The sequence below is a fragment of the Drosophila melanogaster genome, chromosome 3R (genome assembly GCF_000001215.4).
Source record: "Drosophila melanogaster chromosome 3R".
Classification (NCBI taxonomy): domain Eukaryota; kingdom Metazoa; phylum Arthropoda; class Insecta; order Diptera; family Drosophilidae; genus Drosophila; species Drosophila melanogaster.
This window is the reverse complement of record NT_033777.3, coordinates 14,012,482-14,032,187: the sequence shown is the minus strand read 5'-3', so window position 1 is coordinate 14,032,187 and position 19,706 is coordinate 14,012,482. Positions and strand designations below refer to the sequence as shown.

Sequence of the window (19,706 nt, the reverse complement as noted above, 5' to 3'; positions counted from 1 at the left end):
AATCAAAAAGAAAATATATAAGCAGCTAGCTATAAAGTAGTTGGCTGGTAAATAGCCAAAATTAGCCAAGTGGCCAGGCAGAGTTGCATTGCCGCAGCGTTGCCGGACCGCCGGCGACAAACATATGTATGCGTTCGTGTGGGTGGTAGCGTGTGAGTGTGTGCCGCAGCATGGGAAGCGAGTGATTCGCTGATTCGCCAAATTCGTCGTATTTACTTGGAAATTTGCAAACTAATAGCCAAGGGTCGCCGCCGAACGAGTGCAATCGAATTAGATGCAAAAATATCCGTTAATTAGGTGCATTGCGGCCGAAAACGTCATCGCCGCGAGTGCGACAGTGTGCGTGTCCCCAGTGCGTGCGCTCTCGTGTGTGTGTGTATGTGCGTGTGTGTGGCGCAGTTCACACAACTTGGCCTGGAAAAAGTGAAAGAGTATTTTTTCGGCCATATTGTGTTGTCATAGCTGGAAAAAGTGCATTTCCCGGCCATATGGAGATTCAGATCATATGCGAATAAATATTCGCTGAGCCAAAGTTTACTCAGAATCCCCCCAATTTCGAGTAAATAGGGCGACTTATGTAAAGCGGAGAACGAGAAACTATTTACATTTACAAAGGTGCGTACGCCCGTGTGCCTGTGTTTGTGTGTGTGCGTGTAACTGTGTGAGGGAGAAGTGCATCCAATTGATATGTTTGTCCATATTTTCATTACAAATTGCACGTTTATTATACGGTTTACATGGTTTAATTACAAGACTAGGAGCTACTTTTTGAGAGACAGACGCACGGGAACACCTGATTTGGGCATCAGCGGTATTCCATACACGCCGAACTCAATCTCACACTTTTCCTTCCGGATCTCCAGATCGAAGTTCGACAAAACCTTGGCAATCGCTATCTTCACATTCACCTTTCCCATGCGGGCGCCTGGAAAATAGACGGAAATTTCTTAGTTTCCATGGGCAATTGGAAAGAGATCGGTGGGATATAGTGGATTTGAGTATTACTTATCTGAAGTATTCAAACTCCCATTTCACCCTGTTCATGTGGAACCTTTCTTCTTACCGATACACATCCTGGGTCCCTCGCCGAATGGCAAATAGGCCGCCTGGGTGTAGTCTTTACCATTCTCCAGATACCGTTCCGGTTTGTAGGCAAGCGGATCGGGGAAGTACTCCTCATCGCGGTGCATTCCGATGAGGGAGATTATGATGGGAGTACCCTTTTGGATCACAAGTTTGCTATCGGGCACAGGATAGTCCTTGGTGCAGATTCTATTCAGCAGTGGCAGAGCGGGATATTTGCGAGCAGTCTCTGTTAGAAAGTATACAATATTAAACCATTTATAAAAAAAATATGGAAAATATATATGAAAGAACTGCCATATATTCCCATCAAAACTTACCGAGTATACACGCCTCCAGATACTTCATGTCCGAGATGGCGTCGTATGTCAGCTTTCCGCCATGCTTTTCGATGGCACTGCGAACATCCTCCTTAGCCTTTTCCATCACTTCAGGATTTTGGGTTAGCTCGTATAGGGTAAAGGATGTTGTAGAAGCTGTCGTCTCATAACCGGCAACATAGAAGAGGAATAGCTGGCCGGCAATCAAGTCCTTGGACATGGACTTAACACCATTCTTAGTGCTTTCCGCCGACCAAATATTGTCATCGGTATTGATCTTTCCCTGATTCCGCAGCTGCAGCAGAAGTTGCAGCAGATCCTTGCGAACTATATTGTTCTGTTCCCTGAGATCGACGGTTCGATTGGACAACTCGCGCATTCTTTCGGTGGCCTCCTGTTTCCAGCCGATTTTCACAAAGAATTTCTCCAGCCTGCAAATGGTTGAAAGATATAGGTTTTATGTTTAATTATAAAGTCTATAAAGTCCACCTTCAACTTACCCGGGATACAGGAAACTAGATGTTCCACGAATAATATCTTCAATGTTGTTACGATTCACTTTTTTGCTAATAATCTGGAATTCGTTGTTGGGATCCGCAAAGCTATCAACATCCAGTCCAAAAATAGTCGTGGCAATAATGTCGATGGCGTATCTAACAAAAGAAATAAATGAAGTACACTTCATTAGTTTGTTTATCAGATAAGGGGTATCTGTTTAAATACAATTAACAACGGCCATAAATTTCGAATGCGTTACGTTACATTAGTTTAGTATGTTCATTTTTTTCATAAGACAGCAAAACTATTGCAAGTTCTCAGTTCGGATGAAATGACATGATTTATAATCGCATCGCAGTCTGAAACTGTGAATTGGTTGTTCAAAAAATAAGTTTAGTATTTGTAAAACTCAAATAATTAGCTACATTATTGCAACGCAATTGATATTTGCTAATCTAATCGCTTCAACTTACGTAGCCATTAGCTTCTTGAGTTCCAGCTCCTTGGCGCCGTTCGCAGGCAGTTGCTTCCTAATGCTGTCCACCAACTTGTCTCCAACCGAATCTGAGGTCTCGAACATGGCCTTCAGTTTGCCGGATGTGAATGAGGGCGTCAGCTTGTTGCGCAAGGCCCGCCAGCTGGCTCCTTCCATTTGGAACAAACTCGCGGACATGGGATCGTTCTTTTCATCCACATACACGCCACGATCGTGAAAACTGGCAAAATCCTTGACCAACACATCGTGGGCCAGTTGGGCATCTCGGACGAGAAGTGCCGGTCTCAATGTGAGATACAAACCGATCACCGGTTCCTTTGTCGACTTGTACATATCGTATATGGCCATACCGAAGGATCGCTTTCCCTTTGTCACGGATTCCAGGGCACCGAACGGTATGCTCACTCCCGTCGATGGGAATCCCTTGCGATCCCAGTAGCTAAATGTCCACTTGAGATAGACATATAGCAGCGTGACTGCAGCGATCAGCAAATATATTCCGATCATATTGAATCTATACTGTTTACTATGTCCGCACTTCTAGCGGTCTACAACGCAACTGACTAGTCGTAGTCCACTGCCGATTTATAGTCGTTAGGTTGGCAAACAATTTCGCCATATCGCTGGGGTGATTACCGTATCTTTGGGCTCGGGCGTAAACAAATCCACTCGAGTCGAGCGATTCCCTTATAGTGTAGCTCGATCAGTATATATGTTTGCTGTTGGCTGGAGGATTCCTCGCAATGAGATTATCGTACAATGCTTTCTCAGTGTGACACGACAAGTTTCTAGTTCTCAGCGGGCGGCAAAAAAGTGCCGACAAATCGTTATTATATTGGTAGGTAGCATTTTCTTTTGACCCATCTAGCCAACGTTGCGCTGGCGATACGGCAAATCGTTTCGAGATAATGATGGAGTACTTTTCTTTCTATACATATATTCTTGATGGCGTATCGGAATTGAGGAACTTTACATGCATTGATCTACACTGACTACATCTAAGGAATTTATAATGTCACTTGTGCCAATCACTTACACATACACATAACTCTTATTCATCTCAACGGTTATACAACTATTTTAATTCCCGAGAAGATTGCTAATGATGTGTATACGTAAAAATTTATAACACTTAGTCGTAGTAATGGTGTTATTTTTATGTGGAACCCCTTTTGCCGATTTGGTTTTGTTTTAATCAGTCGATTTTTCACATATGTAAAGGAACATTGTATTCATATCCGCATTAGTAAATATGTATAACTAGTTTTTTGTATACATATAATCATTATAAACTTATACAGCACTAACAATTAGGCAACTATTTATAAACCGCGAAAACAGGTTAATAACGTATGTATGTATGGAATAACTTATAACATATCTTCATAGTAAGGGTTTATAATTTATCTGGGATCTCCAAATTGATTTTGTTGTACCATTTCTGATTAATTAAAGGAGATACATATATACTCGATGGATATAAACTAGTTTTTAAAACTGCAGATAGTATATACATAAGTCGGTATGAAATTTAAATTTGATTACACGTTTGCAATGACGATCTTTACATCTACCTTTCCTGTGCTGGAAAATACGCAGTATTTTATCTTTCAGATAATTTTAGAAATGTATATTGTGATGGTTTCTTAACGATGCATTTTCTAGCAGTTGGGTTGTTATTTTTGCCATACTACAGGTAGATAGAAATGTAAAATTTCTCGAAATAAAGGTGGCTACCTAAAAGATAGATTATTATGATATTTTCAGGATTGCAAGAACTGGGTATTTGCAGTCCCTGAAAAATTTATATTAGTAGATAAATTAGTAGTTAGATTGGAAACTGCACATTATAACAAACTGCACAAGGTACCAGATCTTCAGTAACTTCATGTTAATCATGTCTATTGATTGTTTTATAATTCATATCAAAATTAGTTTCTATTTATAAATGTTGCTTAAAGACTGGTTTTAATCACATTCAAATACTTGAAAGATGTACTCAATTTAAATGAAGCAGATAACTGGTTTCCTTATCAGGCGCTGTGGCAATGTGATATAGTTTGCTGGGTGTTCCGAATCGGATTGACCTAGGCCCAGGGGCTATACCCAATGCTCTGAAGAACCTGTGACTTGCACATATTGTATCCCTACAAATAGCCAAACTCTCTCCGCCCCAAAAACTTTCCGCTTGTCTTTACCGCCTGTTTTGACCCGCTTTGTTGACTTTGACGTTTATGGTAGTCGCTCTTCGATGTTCAGGTTGTTCACTTGAGAACTTTGTGCTGTCAAAGTAATTTGTTGTTGCTCTCCGCCACGTTGTTGCCGTTGTTGTTTTTGTGCAGCGAGTGGCAACGACTTTGGTTAAGTATGTATGTAAGCAGTACGCGCACAATGGAAACAACAATAAAAACAACAATGATATAAAGACAACAACAGCATGCGGCATACGAAGTCGAAGACGTTGAACCGATTCGTGTATTTTGGTTCTTATATATGGGGTTTTTGTTTCTGAAATTCATTGGGTGTATGCAAATAATTTCAAAAATACAATTACAGCAGCGCTAAAAAATGGATGATTTGTATCTAATATTGTCAGTTTTAATAAGAAACAAAAATCAGTCTAAACAAAATCATTGAGTTTATTTTAATACAAATTGATTGTTTTCGTTTTTTGTTGTTTGCGAGTGGAAGAACCATTTGATTCTATTGACTTGCTCTCAGTTGTTACCAACCAATCAAAACCAGATTTAAACAAGTTCGTTTTATTTGTTGCACGAAATTTATTAACATCATTAAATTAATTCGTATATAATTGTCAACATTAATGCATTTCTTGCCTTTTCCAGAAATCTTGACTCGCTTGGCTTTGGCTTGTAAATTACAGGAAGGAACAGCAGTAATAACTTAAACAAGGTGAGTTTATTTACAAGATCTCTGCAATTAAATCGGGATTACTGGTGCGGTCAGTGGTTGGCAATGTTTTCAATTGAACACAGTGCCATCGGCAATTATTAAGTCATTAATTCCGGAGGATTAGCTTTCCCTCTCTCTCTCTCTCTCTCTCTCTCTATCTTATCTCTTAAGCTGCTGACTTGCTCACCCTTAAATAGCCTTGATAAGGGCCTTGATAGTCGGCAGCCACCGCATGGAGCTTTCAGCATTGTTCTGCAGAGAGTTGTTGACTTGGCCTTTTACTAGCTAAATCCTAGCTAAATCTTAGTAGGATCTTAGTTCAAAAAGTTTATAAAATGAGCTACATAGAACCTAAGGCTAATTTAGCCTAGATAATATGAAACATTTAAACCACTCTTATTTTAGTTAATCAAAATCAAAGTAAACAGTATTTATTTTCTAATTGGATTCAAGTGTTACTGCAATCCCATTTGAAATCTCTTTTCTTGCTGCCCAAATGTATGCAACTTTTTGAATTTTTGTATCTCAAAACAAGTGAAATCCAATTAGATATCCTTTTCTTAGATGCCCAAAAGAGCGCAATACATATTCTAACTAGATCTAATAGGATAATTTAAAAACTAAAAACCAATTAAATAAGAATGAGAACTGGAAAATTTTTGTTTGTAATTTGGGTAGAGTGGTTTGCACAAAACTTCTACTATATTTGTATCTTATCTTTTTCTACCAAATTCCATTATGAGATGTAGCTACTTTTTGAGAACATCTCATTTGTAGTTCGAACTGCGGTTCTTCGCTCTCAAAAAATGCTGGATTCCAAAGCTCCGTTTCGTGCTCTCCGAAGCTTTTCGGCAAAAGCAAAACAAACACACAATGCGAAGCAAAACAAAAAAATATATATTAAGAAAAAAGCTCTTCAGTCGTCAGCTGCTGCGCGTAGCGAGTAGTAGTTTGTGTGTGCTTTCCTCGGAAAAATAATTCACATCTGTGTTGCTAACCGATTTTCCGCTTTAACACCCACAATTCGCAACGGTAAATGGTCAGGCGTAACCAAGAGAGTGTCGAGAATTTTTAAGTTGACGAAAAACGGCAGTTTTCTCGAATATCGTGCAGCTTAAACGAGTGACCTTAATCCAAAAGCCGTAAACCTTAAAATGTATTAACATTTTTCGGAGTTCAAAAACACGCGCAATTAAACACACAAAGTGAATGACAAAAGAGCTTTGGCAAACTCAACAAGACAACAACGACAGGCCTTAACAACTTCCTCAATCTAACGCCCTTCGAAATGTTTTAGGCTATGTATATACACAGCTATATGGAAATAGACCCAGCCTCAAGCTCGAAACTCGAGAATAAAGCGAGCAAAGAAGCTAAAAAGCAAGGCAACTTTTTCTATATATTCGAGTAGAGTCGGCTTTTTAGCACCCGGCACGGGCTATCGCTTTCTCGTTCTTGTTCTACCACACGGCCCCCCCTCCTCTCTTTCGCACCACCCCTAAGTAGCCCACTCTCTCTTTCTTTTGATTGTGACGCAAATCACATGTTTATAATGCCGAAATCGAATTTGATTAAATTTTTATTAACTGGTATATGTTTAAAAAACAAAGCTTTCCAAGCGGCAGCGTTGCCAGATGGGCAGGAAAAGTCGAAACAAAAAAAATATTACCGAAATAGCATTGACATTTTCAAAGCAGCGAGAAAGAGAAGGCTAGCTTGGGTGTACTACACATGTTTGAACGTGCATAAGCTTTTCCGTTCGTGCAGTTCAATTAAAAACATGTGCTGCCCCCTGTCCAATATTTTTGTTTATTGTTTATAAATGAGAGAACTTTGTTCGCCCTCACTCCCTCCCTCTCGCTCTTCTCTAGCAGCCATCTCGCTTGCACTTGCGGTAAATAAGCAGCTGAGGTCAGCGAGCAAACGCCGGCGCAGCTTTTTTTGTGTCTTTGCAAACACAAAATGGTAGCTTTTTCACTTGCGCAGGTTGTGAGCTTTTTGGTTTTCTTTCTTTATTTTTTTTTTCTATATGGTTTTTTGTATGTATAAAAGTGGAATCGAGCGATATAGGAAGAACCTTGTACGCTCATGACTATGGAATGGAATTTAGTGTGTGGTTTTTGTTTTATTTAATTTAGTTTCTCCATCCATCATGCTTGCTCTCATATCACCGTCTTTCTCGCTGTAGTTTTTGGAGAGCGCCCCTTCTTAGAGCAGCAGAAGAATCTTCTGCCGAGGGTCTCTTCTTCTACCAGCGACTTGGGGCGTCAGTGGTGACCTCCAATGCTGCTTTTGCACTGATTTATTTTGCCGGCCAGCTGCGGAAGCATTGCTCTTCTTCGTTTCTTCATTCGTAGTTTTGTATTTTTTCGTATTTATTGATTTCATTACTATTTGGCCGAGGCTGAGCGTTTTTTAATGCCGGCAAGCCATGTGCAAGTGCCGCGAAAGAGACAAACGCATAGCGAGTGAAAGAGGCAGAGCTATCTCCATACAATGGTCTTTGTTTAATTTAGCTTATCACACGAAATTCTGCTGATAAAATGAATCAGTTTTTATTTTTTTATTTTGATATTGTTTCAGTATCTTTTGTTGCTGGCTTTATTTTTATTTTGATTTGGCATTGAACATGGTACTCTGGTTTTTTCACCCTTCTCTTTCGGTGAGTCGGTGCGAGTGAGAGTGAGAGGGACGCGATGATATTTGTGAGCTGTTTGACTTTTTTTTTGATAATTTCGCGTGCAAATATCACGTATACGACGGATTGTACCGAACTTGGTCATTATATGGTCTCACACGTTCGCCTCGCAATTGAATGTGATAAAATTGATGTGCCATTTCTTGGTATTCTTTGTTGTCAGAGGTGTTCGATACAAAGCAAAAAGTGCATATTTCAAGGCGTGCTGTTGTTGTTATTGAAACTCCAAACGCAAAGTCTTACGCTTTGTATTGATCCTCATTAAATTACCTTTGAATTACACAGCTTAAAAGCAAGATGACGTTGATGTGCTAACAATTAATAAAAGATCTTTGAAAAGTGCCAAAAACAAGAACTATCTATAATTTAGTAAATCAATAAAACGAAGTCATCGTCAACTTGGAAAACTCAAAGCAAACGTTTTGATTTTCCATTTGAGTTCCGTGTGGGAAGTTGTAGAAGTAAAACCTTCAAAGTGGATACCCTGGCGCTGCCTCTCGGAGGGCTATCTCATGTTAGAATGGCTCTAGCCAGGTAAGAACTACCATTCGATAACTGCATTTAGATTACATTTTTTGAAATCATGTTAAGGGAATTCATTTAATTCATTTAATCCGTAAATCTCTAAAAGCTTACAGCAGTTTTATGGATAAAGGACTCCGTAACTCTCGAAGATATAACATTGATATTTATGTGGGATCCTATAGATACATATACAGTTTGTCAAGAAACTGTTTACACACTGTGAAATAAGTTGAATTTTTGACTTTAAAGCTAAAAATAAAGGGTTTTTTGCTTAATTAAACGCAATTTAATAAAATAATAAATAAAATAATAATAATAAAATAAAATATAATTAAACAATATTTATTTTACTTATAAATCAAAAAACAAATTAAAAATATTAAATATACAAGAAAATAAACAACAAATTCCAAGTTTACACACTTTTGAGACTGTCAAGAAACTCTTTACACATTTTGTTTTCCTACTTTGTTTTGTTCTTTTTCTTAGAACGAACTCGATTTTTCCGTTATTGTTGGCTTTGCATTGCTTTTTACAACGCTTCTATTGAAATTTTGTTGACTTTGCTTGTGAAATTTTGCTGATCAAACGTGCTTAAAGCGAATTATTAAATTTAATAAAATGCCTGGAAAGAGATTAACTTTTGAAGTTACCCAATTAATAAACTATAACCACCAGTTGGGAAAATCTTTTCCAGAATTAGTATAAATGTATCCTGTATCCCGTAAGACCGTCTACAATGTTTTAAAAGGTTCGGAAAAAGAGGGCAGGCTTGAACCTAAGAGTGGTGGTGGGCGGAAAATTAAAATTAAAAAGCGTGTAGACCGCTTTATTATGCGAATAGTGATTGCGAACCCCCGAATCTCGGTCAGATCACTTGCTCTGGATATCAGGCAAGAATGTCACCTAGCTGTGTCACACGAAACTGTGCTCCAAGTCATCCTACGCCATAGGTACTCTTCAAGAGTTGCAAGGAAAAACCCTTTGCTGTCAGATGCCAATATTGAAAAGCGTCATTTATTCGCTGTGAGCATGATGGATCATGCGGAAGAGTACTGGGATGACGTCATATTTGGTGACGAAACAAAAATGATGCTCTTTTATAACGACGGGCCAAGCAGAGTATGGCGCAAACCGTTGAGTGCGCTAGAAAAACAAAATATCATTCCAACGATAAAATTTGGAAAAATGTCACTGATGGTGTGGGGCTGTATCACCAGCCGTGGAGTGGGAAAACTAGCCTTAATTGAGAGCACAATAAATGCCGTGCAATATCTAGAAATGTTAGAAAACAAATTTGAAGGCCAGTGTAGAAAAAATTAGTCTGGTTAGCAACAACAAGCCAAATTTTAAGTTTTACCAGGACATGATCAGAAACATAAAGAGTGCAATGTACGCACCTGGCGCCTTAATAACTGTGGTAAAGTGATCGATACGCCCCCTCAGAGTCCTGATCTGAACCCCATTGAAAATTTGTGGACCTACTTAAAGAAGAAAGTGGCAAAAAGGGACCTAAAACACAACAACAGCTTATGACTGTAATAGTCGAAGAGTGTGAAAAGATCCCGTTTGAATATGACCTGCAAAAACTTGTCCAATCCATGAAAAAAAGGCTTCAACTTGTAGCTAAAGCCAATGGGGAACATACTACATACCAAAACTTTTAAAATTTTAATAAAATAATTAAAAAATTTAGGATTAAACTTCGATTTAGTGTTTTATGTAAAGAGTTTCTTGACAGTCTCAAAAGTGTGTAAACTTGGAATTTGTTGTTTATTTTCTTGTATATTTAATATTTTTAATTTGTTTTTTGATTTATAAGTAAAATAAATATTGTTTAATAATATTTTATAAAAAAATTGCGTTTAATTAAGCAAAAAACCCTTTATTTTTAGCTTTAAAGTCAAAAAGTCAACTTATTTTACAGTGTGTAAACAGTTTCTTGACAAACTGTATGTATACTATACTATACTATAAACAAACCCAGTTGCATAGTCATAAAATTGCCCAGGAAATGTCAAGACATCCATGGGTTTCGATGATCTTTACCGACCAATTAGTGATGCCCACGCTAGTAACGAAAATTCAATGTCGTCGCAAATGGTGATTACCGTTAAGCTATGAAAAACACATCCACAATAACAAAATGCAAGGCGAGTGCGCGAAATCGAGGAAACAATCAAACGAAATGTGCAACATTTGATGCGCTCGTGTGTGTGCATTGCATTAAAATTCAGGGGCAATGCCGTGCCTAGATGTAATTACCGTTATAGTCAAGTGCAAACCATATGGCAGATAAATATCGCCTGACCCCTCGCTTTTGAAAAGTGTAATGAAATACGAGGAAAATAATGGAAATGCATTCAGAGTATGAAAAAGTTGAACATACATATGCACAGAAAGTAAAAAATATTGTTAAGGGATATAACTGTTCAATAAAGTTAAAAAGGGTTAATATCATTCTTCTATCTTCTGTGTAGAAGCTGGCGTAATTGTAATGTGTAACCCTTTTATCATAAAGAGACAGAGAGAGAAAGAGTTATATACAATTACTGTTAAAGAGCTGTGGGAGGTGAAGTGAGTGAGAGGCAAAATTGGCCCTTTACTAGCGCTTTACTTTCACGGATTCGAATTTCCAAATGTTTTAAGCATTGAATTCCCTATTTTCACTATTTATAGAGAGAAAGTGGGCAATGGATTTGAGTGATCTTTTGCTCTGCGAAAGAGAGGGGGAGAGGAAAAATGGGCGTGAGAGCAAGTGAGCATGTAAGCCTCGTGCTAATTCATTTTAATTCATTTGACCGAAGGTGAATTTGCTGCGGGTGGGAGCGAGAGCGCGAGAGGAAGAAGAAGCAGGGCGCACATGTGCACTATAGTAATTCCTCTCTCACTTTGTTTATGTTTTGTTTTTGTAACGGGTTATTTCAATTGTTGTAGCTTAAGCTATTTTTTTCTAATTGTCTATGAGGAAGTGTGTGCAAGCTCTTTGTAGTTGTTTTGTACTTAGGTTTTTTTTTCTTCAATTTTTCTATTTTGTGCGAAGGTGTTTCCATTTGTAATTACAATTACATGCCTCTGCCTTCGAGTGTGTTTGTATGTGTGCCCGTTTGTTTGATGTAATCATGGGTTACAAAAGCGTTTTGCTATTGCTATTGCTGTTTCAATTTGTGCGATAAGGTCGTTTTGCTCTATGATTTTGCGTAATTACATTTGATAATGTTTCAATGTGAAAACCTTTGCGGTACCAGGCATATGAGGGCAATTTAAGTTGACTCTGTAGTTACTGTAGTAATGTATCTATATTCATAATCAAGTGGAAGTTCTTTGCATTTGCTAGCACAGTGAACAAATTATACCCTATTATTATGCATATTGCAATTCGAATTCATAATTCATACGATTTCCTAGTGATAAGTTTACAAATTTTAATAAAAAAAGTTATTATATTATTATATAGTCTTTGAATTCCAACAACATCCTTGAAAGGCCAACCAATTTCTATATCTTAATTTCAAGTTGCCCAACAATTGGCTTTGCTCAGGAATTTCACCGATCAAAAGATGACATTTTCCAAATATTGCCCAATACCGTTTTCTGACACATTCAATATGCCGTTCGGCATTCAAGGTTCTTTGAGTTTGTCGCATTTGTGACACTGAGATTGACAGGCAGACTGTGTGAGTTGATGGCGAACCTGTTGAAGAGCTTTTAAGGTCCCATGGTTTTATCAGATCGACTGGGGATGGGGGAAATCAATGTGGTCACTGAGAGTGAAGGTTTTTCCCTAATAGGCCAATCCATAATTTTCATTCGGGCCGAGACCCTCAAGCTCTGTCGTTTCCGATTGATAAAGGGTAGAGAGCGTAGTGAAAAGAGCCCGAAACATTCGCGTTCTATATTTATATCGATGACATGATTTCATTTCAATGTTCATGCCACAAAACTCACGATTCCGCGCCCGATAACAATGACACAATTCAAGTGTAACTGTGTGGGTGTTGTCGCCTCTGTGCGCGTGTGTGTGTGCGTGTGTGCGTGTATGCGTGTATGCGTGTATCTAAGGTTGTTGTGGCTGTTGTTGTCAGCCACCCGCAACGAAGCTACAATCATTGACCCTCATGCCTTCATAACTGGCTAACACTCACATGGACTCGAAACGGAGAGGTGTGAGTGTTTTTGTGGGTGGAAGGGAACCTAACTAACTTATTGATTCAAAATTTGTTGGCCATATACATATGAACAACATACTTTGTAGGCCTATCAACTGACAGCCTAATTGGTTAACCGTACCAAGGGTATTTTGATGTGATATGGGTCGAGGCGAAATTAATGGATTCTCATGCAGAAGCAGATGCAGATACAGATACATTTATAGCGCTTAACCCAATTTTGTCAAGAACCTCGACAGAGCTATCATAACGTTACATTATCAGTGACAGTCCGATGGCAAATCATCGCATTTCAATTGTAGTTTTGCATTGGGATTTATGTTGCCTTTAATCAGAAATGAACAATGAAATACACAATATTATAGCTGGCTGTTGTTTGAAACATTGGTAGAACCAAATTTAAATGACCCTGATATTTATTGGCATTTGAAGGCTGACAAAATGAGATATATTTATGCTTACGTTTCAAAGTTGAATGGAGTATTGAAAACATGTGTATTTTAAGTTTCTGATAGTTTGTTAGTTTTTAAGCTCGAAAGCAACGGATGGAAAGAAATGAAATGTAAATGATACAGATATATTATTTTTATTATAATCGAATTTGTAATAGGTCAATTATTAGTCGCCTTCATTTAGCCTCTAATTTGGATTTGCCTAAGCGCCCCAATCGCAACCAATCTCAATTACAGCACTTCATTCTCTTCTCGCCCGCAATTCGCAATCCGCAATCGCATTCAAACATTCGAATGCGAAACAACAAACAGAAATGTTTACAACAAAACGCGACGAAACAATGCACACAGTCGAAAGGAGGTGGAGGCTAAAAGCAAAAAAGCAAAACAACGCAGCCGAGCAGAGCGTCGACAGCGCTGCAGCAGAGCGACGGCAGCGCTGCTCAGCGACAAAAATGCAGCTAAAAAAAAAGCTAAAAAGCGTTGGCGGCGTGCTCGATACCAAAGCGTCGCAGTCGCCGTCGACGTAGCTGCCCGGCCTCTGCTCCGATTTAGCCTCGTTACAAGCACAAGCGGTCGGTCGGTTGCTTTGGAGGTGTCAGCTGAGGTGCCAATCTTTTCGTTACAAAATAATGTCTGAATCAGGCCTATAAAATGCCATGGAATGCCTAATAATAATGGAAAAATGTAGAAAAATTTGTTTCTTTTGTAACCAAAAAGAAATAGAAATATATTATAATATAATTATTTTTAAAATATATTAAATAGTGTTTTATAACCAGCTTTATTGTAGTCATTAAAAACTTTTCTTTGTAAGTCTCCATAGCTTACCGTAATTAAAATATTACCGTTTCTTTTAATCTGAAGAAGATCTTTAGATACTTCATATCGCAATATAGTTGGTGCGCTGGTCATCCTTTTTTTCTACAGTGCACCTTGGCCGCGCCCTCGCAACGCTGGCTGCGCAGTCGCCCTCGCATGTGGCCACAGAAATCGAAATCTTAGCCCCGAATTCGTCACCAACTTTGGATTTGGACACTACTTACATGCCGCCAACGCGGACAGCGACGTCGACGTCGCTGCCGGCAGCGTGTACTACTTTTGTTTTCATTGAAAACGTTTGCTGTAATGTTTGTGCTATGCTACGCTCTCGCTCTCTCCCTAGCTCTGCTGCTGTTGGTTCTCTCTCGCCCTCTCTCTCTCTCTCTCTCTCTCTCTCTCTCTCTCTCTCGCTCTGCTGCATCAGGCTCTGCCGACGTCGCTGCCTGGCGTTGCCTCGCTCATTTGTTTTGGGTCGTATTGACCTTCTTAAAAAGTAGGTAACCTCATTTCTCATTTATCGTGTACAACTTACATGCTGCTGCTCTGCCGACGCCTCTGTCGCTCTGCTCCCACCTCTGCCCACGTCGCTGCCGAGGGTGGGGGGCTTGTCTTCTCAGCGACCAAAATATATACATAAACAACAAAAAAATCAAAAACTCGAGCGCCAAAGAAACATCGCACGCATTTCGCCACAAAATGCAACGCCTTCAATTGCTTGGCCAAGATTCTTTTATTGGTTGTAATCTTCTCGCACTTGAGAAAAAAAAAACTCATTATTTTAGAGGCCGACATCCCTGAGCGATGCCCTTTCTCAAACTGGATATCATTGCTGCCAAATAAGTGGAAAATGTAATATTTAATATTTAATATGTTAAATATTTCTGACTTCAAATCAGTTTAATGGAGGAACATAATAACTTGATCGAAGTAGCCATTATTTAAATCTAAGAAGACTGAATCCCTTGAGAATTTTAGCTTAAATACATTTTGAAGGGCATCTCAGAAAATATACATCCGTGCACATTGGAAGGGCATTGTGCTACTGCAAATGCCCCATTAGCTTTGTCTCTCTATTTCCCCATTCTATTTGCCCATTTCGAAGCTACATAAGTGACTCGCCAAGTGATCGCTTCCTAGTGCCCCAATGCGCTGACGTCACACTGCGGCGACACTGACAAAAATAATTGCTACGAAGTTTGTGCGCGCGGTGCAAGGTTTCCGTTTCGTCGCTAGATTATGTTTCAGACTTTTCCGAAGGTGAGGCATAATTTGAAAAGTGTGTAATTTGTTTTCCTACGCTGATTGTACTTGGAATTTATGCTGCGGCGGCTGCTCCCTTGGTTTACTTATGTCTATACATTTTGAGTGTGCGTGCATAAACATTGAACAGTTTTTGTGCTATTTTTTTATTATTATTATTATTTTTTTTTTGCTTGTTTGTATTTTGTGTTTTGCTCGCTGAACTATAGCAAACCCAAACTGAACTGAACTCAACTCAACTGAGCGGAGCAGCGCGTTGTCGTCGCAGTCTCGTTTACTATTGACACCATTAATGTTGCCCCAATGTAGGTCAATTGCGCGCTAATTGCCCCGCCACTCGCCTTCTGCCGGGGGTCGTTTCGCCTCCTCTCAATGCTGAAAACTGCCACTGCCACTGCCTCTGTGCGCTGCCTCAGCTGCCGCTGATTGAAGCTTTGGTAGCTGACCTTTCAGGCCTCGGGAGCAGTGCGAACAAGTTGGCCAAAATGTGTCACTTTGGGCATGTTTTAAATGTTGAGTAATAGGTCCTGTATTTCGAGTAGAGCCTGGGAATAATTGTCCAAAAATCCTGAGTTCTTCATCACTTTCAGATTCTCAAGGTTGCCGCATATTCCGTTTCAATAAGTAACTTTAGTTTTAGCCAAGTTGATTTGAACAAAAGGCGGTTGAATATTATTTTCAAATAATTATAAAATAATCATAATAACTATAACTATGTAGGTATATATGTTCCTGAAAAGCCTAAAAATAACTGATCTTATTTTTAAAATAGCTGGTTTCACTTGCGCATTTGTAATCTGCCATACGCAACAGCGTTTCGCCGAAATTGCTCATATTACGCATACGCCGTGTGAGACAGCTTGGTAACCACAAAATAACTCTCAACGCATTGGAATCGCTGCTGCTGTCTTTTTTTTGTTTTTTTTTTTTTTGGGGCAACCAGCCCCAAACTCTGACCTAGTTTCCGCCTTTTTGGGCACCGAAAAAAAAAACTTTTGTTGTACATTTATTTCTCTGGCTTTGTATTTTTGCATATTTTATGATTTAATCAAAGGAAATTATACACGCATGCAGAGCATCCCAGGGTGTGTGCCCTGGGGAACGAATCAGACGAATCAGCGTAGTGAAGTTAAGTTAAGTTTCCCCGGGGTGGTTCAATAAAACCGAAACTTGACCTAATTCTGAAAACTGAATTCTGATGCCTTCTCTGCCTTTTTGTCTCCAGTTTCGGGCCTGCTAGAAGTGGTTGTTTTCGCTGTACACAACATTCATCTTACGGAGCTGCGAGTATTTTAATTATGGCATTTCCAATAAACAATTGTAGGTGGTTGTTGGTTGGCAGGGGAAAATATACAAAAATCGATCAATGAGCTGAGTGAACCACTTGGGAAATCGAATTGCGCTGCTTATGGAAATCATTCGATAAGCAATGAAAACAAGGCAATTGGGTAATGCCACAAAATGTGTTGAGTACGATATATGTAATATTATTCGACGAAATGTTACAATACACTTTCGAAACAAAGCAGATCTGTAAGATTTATGTCCATTTGTGGGGGTATTGAATCAAGTTTCAAAACTAATTTTCACATCTTATGTGCAATAAGGAGAGAATGTGCTGATCAAAGAAATTGAATTACATATTTCTGTAAAGATTTAATGGATTTTAATGATATATGCGATCCAATGCCACATGTTCCAATTGCAGTTCTACATAAAAGCTGTTTATTTAATAGATTATGAACCGAATAAATGGTGTTTTCAATCGTGTGCAACTCAAGGAAGTTTTGATCATAAACACTTTTATGTGGCCACACGAATCCACAAATTCTGTTTTACAAACAGTGAAACGATTGATAATAATTTCATTTTTGTTCGTATTTTTCATAGAGTATATCAATCTTTAGATGTTGAAACGCCCAAATGATGTTTTTTCCATCATAGTTCCGCCTTTTCACCTCCCACTTTTGTCTTATTTGGCTTCTTTATAATTTCCATTCGCAAACTACAATTATTTGATTCACTTGAATCGCACCAGATGGTTTATATATGTATGTAGAGGCCTCTCCTCCTCTGATTAATACAATCGTTCTTCTGGCGGGACTCCCTTTGCCCCCCGGCCAAGTACAGCCCTGCCCGCAGTTGAACATCTATTTCATTACTACTATTATTACGCTCAATATAGTTGTTGTCGACTGCCTGTTGCTAGCCAATGTCTTTCTCTTTCTCTCTCTTTCTGGCCTTCCTGTCTCGCTCAGTGTAATTTACGCGGTCCAATACTTTTTGCGCTCAACTTATGAAGGGCATGTGTCCTATAAAGTTCAAAGTTTACAAAGTATTTGGATATTTTCATGGTTTTGAGAAACAATTGTGTTTTTCGAATAAATTAAATTTGAAGGTTAACTATTTTTATTTAAATAAATCAGTACGATATGTGTATGAGATAGAAAGAATATCAAGTATACGTTTTAAATGAAAAAATATACAAAATTTCAGTATTTTTATATATTCGCTTTAAGTAAATACACATAAATAAAGATTATTGGTTTTAAATGAAAAAATATACCAAATTTCAGTATTTTTATATATTTGCTTTAAGTAAATACACATAAATAATAAATATTGCTTTATATTCGATGAATAATATAATTTTTAAGCGCACCTTTAAAAGGATCTTCTTTTCGCACTGAAGACTGATTTTGATAGGGTATTGTATATTCGACTCGTGTAACCACCGCCGTTGTCATCTGTTTCATTTTTTAATTCGCTTATTCCCTTGGTCTGTCTCGGGTTGGCCGTAGGTATTTCATTTCATTGGCCACCGGGGGATGGGAACAGTAAAACCCAGGCCAACTGAACCGAACTCGACTGAACTGAACTGAGACTGAGAGTCGAGCAACGTTCTAACCTTGTAATACCCGACGCAGTGGTAGTAATTTTGATGGTTGCTTTTGTTGTTTTTGTTGGTACCTTTAACCTTTGCTTGGTTAATGCGAGCGACAGCAGCAGTAACAACAAGAACAACAACCTTCTCTGACGTCGTTTTGTCGTATCCTTGAAAGTGTCTATCTGAGGTCATCAACTACAATTTTCGTCGAGCTGGTTGTTGTTACTGTTGGTTGGGGCTCGTTTATCATTGGGCTTTTCATGGTCGACGCTCCGAACGAAAAGGGGGAAATATACAGAAAACATATACACATGTATATTTACATTCCAGCAACAGCGGTACAAATATTATAAAAAAAAGGAGATGCAGGATTTGACCAGGATCTCAAAAACAAAATATAGGGTTGTGTCACGTTGGACGGCTGTCATATGTCGTATGTGAGTGCGCCACGTGCATTTCATACTAATTATATGCGAGCGACCACAAACCGATATAGCCCCCACCATATAACCCATTATCTGTAATTGCCTTTGTTCAAATATCGATTTTGATATCAAAGCGTTTTTCCCTGTATATCATTGCTGAATTTCCTGTTTTCCATAATCGATGTGGCTTAGTAAATCCAAAAATGAAGTGAGAAGTGGGAGGGAGTATGTAGATCACATAAACACTGGAGAGGCCCCATTAACTAAAAATAGTATATTTTTGTTCAATATTGCATACAGTTTTCTGAATATTATTTTAGAGATTCGAATTAGGGAAGTCGGACTGCAAATAGACGACAGTTACGTGCGAGACACACGCACATTAGAGTCCATACAGTGGACTAAGCTAGAGTAAACAGAAAAAAAATATCGTTTCAGGTCAGGGTTTCCAAAAGTACACACACGCACACCCGCCCCAGTGATAATTATCTGACAATGAGATTGCGGACCGCCAAGCCAAGCCAAGCCAACCTAAAAATGTGAGCTAAAAGGCCGAAAAGAGAGCAGCGTACATATTTACGTATACATATGTGCACGTGGCGGAGGGTGGCGGGGTTTAAGTAAACTGCATTAATGAATCTGGGTTATAATTGAAATCAATGGACAACGGACAGAGCTCACCAGACATAGCCATGCTGTGGATTTCAACATAAACAATGCATAAATCCGAAAGATACTTACGAGAGCCCTACAAGACTCAGCGGTAACAACATAAGCAAGCGATTTATAAGTATCTCGGTGAAAACTGACGCCGTCTGTGCGAACTGTGGTTCAAGGGCTAATGAAAATGGTCTATAATGTAATGGGTGCCAGAGAAAACAAGTTAAATTTATACCCATACACTTAAGCATTCAATTTTTTTTTTGAACCCGATTAGCATAATTATTACTCCGTACGAAACTTTTAGTACTGAACCCACCATTTTGTTCCACTGTGCCCTCACTTAAGTGTTCTATTCCATTTCGTTTCGTTCCGGCACGCTTAAACGCTTAACAAATTGAATTCGAGTAGCAGGCGGCATTCGTAGCAACAAAGGGAAACAAAGAAGCAAAGCAGCTGTAGAAAATGAAGAAGCTGAAGACACGGCAGAAGATGAGT

At 38.8% G+C, this 19,706-nt stretch overlaps 2 protein-coding genes across 3 annotated transcripts in view, besides 1 other annotated feature; one reads left to right on the top strand and one right to left on the bottom strand.

Annotated features, from left to right (window-relative positions):
- The first annotated feature begins 130 nt into the window (after positions 1-130).
- Positions 131-19,706, top strand: part of rdx (roadkill) — a 64,997-nt gene continuing 45,421 nt past the window's right edge. The window contains exons 1-2 of one of the 2 annotated variants that reach the window (NM_169566.2): positions 131-615; positions 5,244-5,310. Coding sequence is in view for 1 of the 2 variants with exons in the window: in NM_142068.2 (NP_650325.1) it covers positions 8,529-8,542 (14 nt within the window). In the remaining variant the exon portion in view is untranslated. Of the gene's footprint in view, positions 616-5,243; positions 5,311-6,225; positions 6,350-8,293; positions 8,543-19,706 lie in introns of those variants that run through there. The other variant, NM_142068.2, reaches the window with a different exon arrangement.
- On the bottom strand, positions 705-2,960 carry Cyp6d5 (Cytochrome P450 6d5). Its single transcript, NM_142070.3, has 5 exons — positions 2,375-2,960; positions 1,904-2,056; positions 1,404-1,834; positions 1,064-1,312; positions 705-925 (listed from the first exon to the last, which is right to left on the bottom strand). Exons 1-5 carry the CDS (start codon positions 2,902-2,904, stop codon positions 762-764), a joined length of 1,527 nt encoding a protein of 508 aa, NP_650327.1. The 5' UTR covers positions 2,905-2,960; the 3' UTR covers positions 705-761.
- Positions 8,725-10,486: a mobile genetic element.

Bases quoted from the DNA above. Each gene is read 5' to 3' on its own strand.
- Cyp6d5 (NM_142070.3), bottom strand. From the start codon at position 2,904: ATGATCGGAATATATTTGCTGATCGCTGCAGTCACGCTGCTATATGTC. The intron at 1,835-1,903 runs GTAAGTTGAAGG...AACCATTTGCAG, and splicing joins TCTAGTTTCCTGTATCCCGG to GCTGGAGAAATTCTTTGTGA. The intron at 1,313-1,403 runs GTAAGTTTTGAT...ACTTTCTAACAG, and splicing joins TCTGGAGGCGTGTATACTCG to AGACTGCTCGCAAATATCCC.